This window comes from Miscanthus floridulus, chromosome 14, assembly GCF_019320115.1.
Source record: "Miscanthus floridulus cultivar M001 chromosome 14, ASM1932011v1, whole genome shotgun sequence".
NCBI classification, from domain to species: domain Eukaryota; kingdom Viridiplantae; phylum Streptophyta; class Magnoliopsida; order Poales; family Poaceae; genus Miscanthus; species Miscanthus floridulus.
In genome coordinates, this window is record NC_089593.1 from 33,203,759 (window position 1) to 33,208,585 (window position 4,827).

Below are 4,827 nucleotides of genomic sequence, written 5' to 3' on the forward strand. Positions count from 1 at the left end.
GTATGGGTACAAATCATTATGTCAATCATGACGAGACAAAATTACCAGCAATTTTGCTATTATAAACTGAGCGAAAGGTGCATAGCAATAGTACCTGCTTGCCTCTGGTAGTAGATTTACCAAATTATCCAATTGTTTCTGTTGGATTCGCAAGGTAGTTCATCCCTAAACCCTCCATCACTACAGAGCAAATCAACAAAACCAAGACCAACAGTAGGGGAGGATCCAGTAAAAGGACACGGTGGATATATACACACTTGATAACTTTTGTAGAAAATTGAATTTGGTAGACTTGATATTAGATTAGATCTGAGTACACCAAATAGCTTAGGTTAGGGTTTGGGTCCTCGGTTTCGCACAGAAGAGAGAGTAGGGAAGGGATGGGCGTACCTGTTGGATGCTCATCACCGGTTAAGGGTTCGGCGAAGACATGGTGAAGGGCCCGACGAAAACCTGGGCACCTAGCGTAGGGCTGCCGCGATGGTCTGCGGTCACCACGAGAGAGAGTGCGCGCAGGCCATGCGCCCTGGTTGCCAGCGGCGGGAGGCCTGTATTGCCGTGCAGGAGCCCTTGCCTGGTGGGCTGGTGCCTCATTCGTGGGGGAGACATAGAGGAGGAGGAGTCGCGTGCATGCGAGAGGAGGCGTCGAGGGAGTGGGGGAGTCGCGCAGGGTGGGAGGCGGCGTCGGGGGCGAGGGGGAAGCAAAATTTTTTTCGCACGAACGAGCAGAGCGATGACGCGAAATTTTGTCACATGGGGGAGGGCAGGACGACGTGGCGAAGTTAAATTATCGCACCAAAAAGTGTCCACACTTTGTTCTTTTTAGTTGTAAGGAGAATAATACTAGGTAGCGTGCCCGTGCGTTGCTATAGGATAGCTAACATTTTGTACTAAAAACACATGGATAACACGATAAGATAACAATACTGTAAAAATTAAATACCAACATTAAAGTGACATTTAATCCAAAAAGCAAAGTTTATGAATTTAACACAGTCACGGAGTGCGCGGCGTCGTAGGCTCACAAACTCTACTTTTTAGACCTTTCCGTGATGTGGCTAAGATAATGTTTTATATTGGCATGAAGAAATCTCTGATATCCATTTCTTTCGTGCTCACAAACTAATGACCCTGGTGCAACAAAGGGAAATACAAAGGAGCTATCCTCCTGAATGCGCGGAACCAACGCCACTACGATCGTGCCATCCCACAAGCACTGGTATGGTATTGTTTAGCACTATTGTTCATTATTATCGCTAACTTGCTTCGTTGGTTTTATTCAAGTAATTTATGGTTGTAATTATGCAGGTGCTAATTCGGTTGATCCCACATTGGCACATGAGAAAAGTGGGGAAAGTCGACAAAACTCATGGTTCTGAGAACATACACGTGTAATAGTTATGAATGGTTACAAAACAAAATATTATGAACAAAACACTCAAAGTGTCATTTTTATAACAATAATATAACATATGTTCAATTTTCATTATGCCATCACACAAGTGTATATACAACATCTCCATGTAGAGTCTGATAAACCATTTAAAAATAACTAGGAACAGCAACAAATATGGCATTAGTGAGATATTATTTGTACAATATAAATTGAATGGAAAAATGCATTGTATGCATTAGTAATGTTCTGTTACCTCGCCTATGGTGTTAGAACCTCCTTAAATACAATATTCTTCGTGAAAGTTCCATCCGCTATTGGGGTCTTCTTATCCTTATCTTTTTTATTTGATGCATTCTTATTTTTCCCCTCGGCATTCTTTTTAGCATTTTTCTTCTCTATCTTTTTGGCCTCCTCCTCTTGTGCCTCAGCATCAGGCGGGAGGGCAAGGATCTTAATATTGGTTCTTGACGTGGCTCTAGACATCACAACGTACAACTGACCATGAGAGAACACCGGTGTGGGTAGGTACAAACCCACATTCAGGATAGGTTGGCCCTGTGACTTGTTGACCGTCATGGTAAAGCTTAGCCTGATAGGAAACTACTTTCTCTTAAACTCGAATGGGAACATCTCATCATCAGACGGGCATAGCAGTATTTGAGGAAGGAATACCCGCTTCCCAGCATGCTGCCCCACCATGATTTCCGCATCAATTGTATTTCTTTGGAACCCCCGCACCACTAGCCTTGTACCGTTGCATAGCCCATTAGCAGGGTCAATATTCCTAAGCAATATGACAGGACACCCGATCTTGAGCTTCAAGACGTGTGGAGGCAGCCCGTTGGGGGTCAAACTATTAAGGAACTCCGATGGATAGTAGTTATGTGGATCATCTACCGTGGAGTCAAAACTGTGATACACCATCTCGCCGCCCTGGAACATATCAATCATTTTCATATTGATCATGTCCACGCAATCGTTACATGTAGATAAAATCGCTCTAGTGGTGATGTAGTCTTTGTCCGCCATGTTTGCATTTAGATCTGGAAAGATGATGTCGATCAATGTATGAAGATCTTTCTCAGCATCACTAGAGTAAGGGACACATATCTCATCTGGAATACGTACATTGCTATCTCCATTAACCTCTTCCATTCCACCACCAATGCGCAACAGATAATCTGCAAACCACGGGTCACTCTAAGCCCTCATGTTGCGAATGAGCTTTAGGTGGCGCATGGATTCCCAAAGATACGACCTTCATAGAGAAGCACTGACTATTTGAGCTCTGGATCCTTTCCGCACAACAGGGAGGACCTGTCTGAAATCCCCACCAAGGACAACAGTCTTCCCACCAAATGATAGATTTGACCGGCCCATTATATCCCATAGGCTGTTGTCTAGTGCTTCCACATTTTGCCTCTTTATCATAGATGCCTCGTCCCAAATTATGAGAGCTGCTTGCTGCAGCAACTTGGCAGTACCACTCTATTTCATGAAGCTACAACAACCGCCCTCTTGAAGAGTGAGGGGTATCTTGAAACACGAGTAGGCCATCCTCCCACCTGGCATTATGGCTGCTGTGACTCCAGATGTAGCTGTAGCCACGGCAAGCTTGTCATGGCTGTGTAGTTTTGCGAGAAGTGCCCTATACAAAAATGTCTTTCCCATCCCACCAGGTCCATCCACAAAGAACAACCCACCATGTTTGCTGCGGATAGTGGCCATTATCTCATCATAGGTAGACCTTTGCTTGGTGTTGAGTGAGTCGCACAATAGCACATCTTCATGATTCTGCTCGATGCTAGCTTCCTCAAATATCTCACGAGGAATATGGCTGGCATCATCGTATGAGTGATCAATATCTGGAAGAGGAAATGCCCTTATGTCCTTCTCCATAGACAGCAACATGTTTCTAATGTCCATCAAAACCATTTATTGCACCAGATCTAGGGATGGATGATTGCGGCTGTAGTCCTCTGACATTGCATCTAGTGTTTTTTCCACAACCCCATCACATCATGCGGTCACAGAATACCAATATTGTTGCAAATAGCCTTCGCAGAGAGGAAGGCATCTGGAATAAAGTAGCTTCAGTTAGACATTCATCTAGTGTATTGTCTTCTTCGATTAGACCCCTCCTTTCTGTAGCTTCACGGAACGAAGGTAGTAGCATGCCATCAACCATCCTTAGATGTTCGTATGAGGTAGCACCAGGAACATTGTTCAAGAGAACATGGAGAAAGTAACATTCTCCCTCAGCAGGATGAGCTGAGATGACTCTTCCAACTTGAAAAACAGAGTTTTTCCTTTTCTGCCAGAATTTACCATAAGACTACCAGGTAAAATGCTCCGGGAAGTCCCGATACAAGATTCCACGGGCTTCCTCATGATGCCTGTTTGCATCAAAGTATGCTATCAGCATTGACTCTTCTACACCTAGCCTATTAACGATCCGTTTGACCTTATCCCATTTATGAAATGCCACCATGTGCATGTCGGGTAGATGAAGCTATAGCTGCAGTACTGGTGGATGGTTCTTGCTCAAGTCAAAGCCATATATCCTCCATAGTGCTTCTGGAGGCGTCACCCAACGGGCATCTCTATACTACTTGATCTCATCAATGTTCCCTTTTTCGTTTGCTTTGTCGGTCTCCCTCATCACCACCGATGCCCTATCATGTCCCTTGTATATGTATTTGAATAGATACTTTACTGATTTAATGCTCCCATAGGCCTCAACATTGATATGGCAGTTGAAGGTACTTAGCAGGCAAGGGTTGTAAGGCACGACCCATTGATTGTCCAGGTAATGGCCTTGAACTTTTAGCGTGCAGCCATCATTGCATCACCGATAGATGGGGTACAAATCCTTTCCCTATGACGTTGCCTCATAGAATGGGCATGGGTAACGGTTCTTGCATGACCCGCGGCCCACCGTGCATGGACAATATGGATTTATCGTCCTGCAAGGACCATGCATCATATGCTTTGTCACCATCTTGTAGAGCTCAAGGTACTTCTTCTTGTTTGGTAGCTTTGCACTGATAATCATGTCATATTGCTCGGGACATGTGAGCTTGTACTTCCGTTACATTATCAGCAAGAAGTGTGCATGCAACAAGCCCCTCTTCTGGAACTCCACTACATATACGTAGGCCTTCACCTTCCCACGTATGTCTTTCTCCACCAACATTTTCCTCATCGCCTCTAACTTTGCTCTGAAGACCCATGTGACGAGATCTGGGCGGTCCTGTGGAGTCTGGCCTAGATAAAGTTCATTCTTGATCTCATCCTAGTTAGGGTTGCACGTCATTGTGAGGAAGATATCGGGTTTACCATACTTTCGCACCAGAGCCATTGCATCCATGTATCGGCGCCTCATATCATGGGGTCCTCCGATGAATGACGAAGATAGGACAGTACGCCTT

The 4,827-nt window shown here is 44.7% G+C and overlaps 1 protein-coding gene across 1 annotated transcript; it reads right to left on the reverse strand.

Moving 5' to 3' along the window:
• Positions 1 to 1,996: 1,996 nt before the first annotated feature.
• LOC136503322 (uncharacterized) lies at positions 1,997 to 3,295 on the reverse strand. Its single transcript, XM_066498441.1, has 2 exons — positions 2,962 to 3,295; positions 1,997 to 2,577 (listed from the first exon to the last, which is right to left on the reverse strand). The coding sequence occupies exons 1-2, from the start codon at positions 3,293 to 3,295 to the stop codon at positions 1,997 to 1,999; spliced, it is 915 nt and encodes a 304-aa protein (XP_066354538.1).
• Positions 3,296 to 4,827: the final 1,532 nt, after the last annotated feature.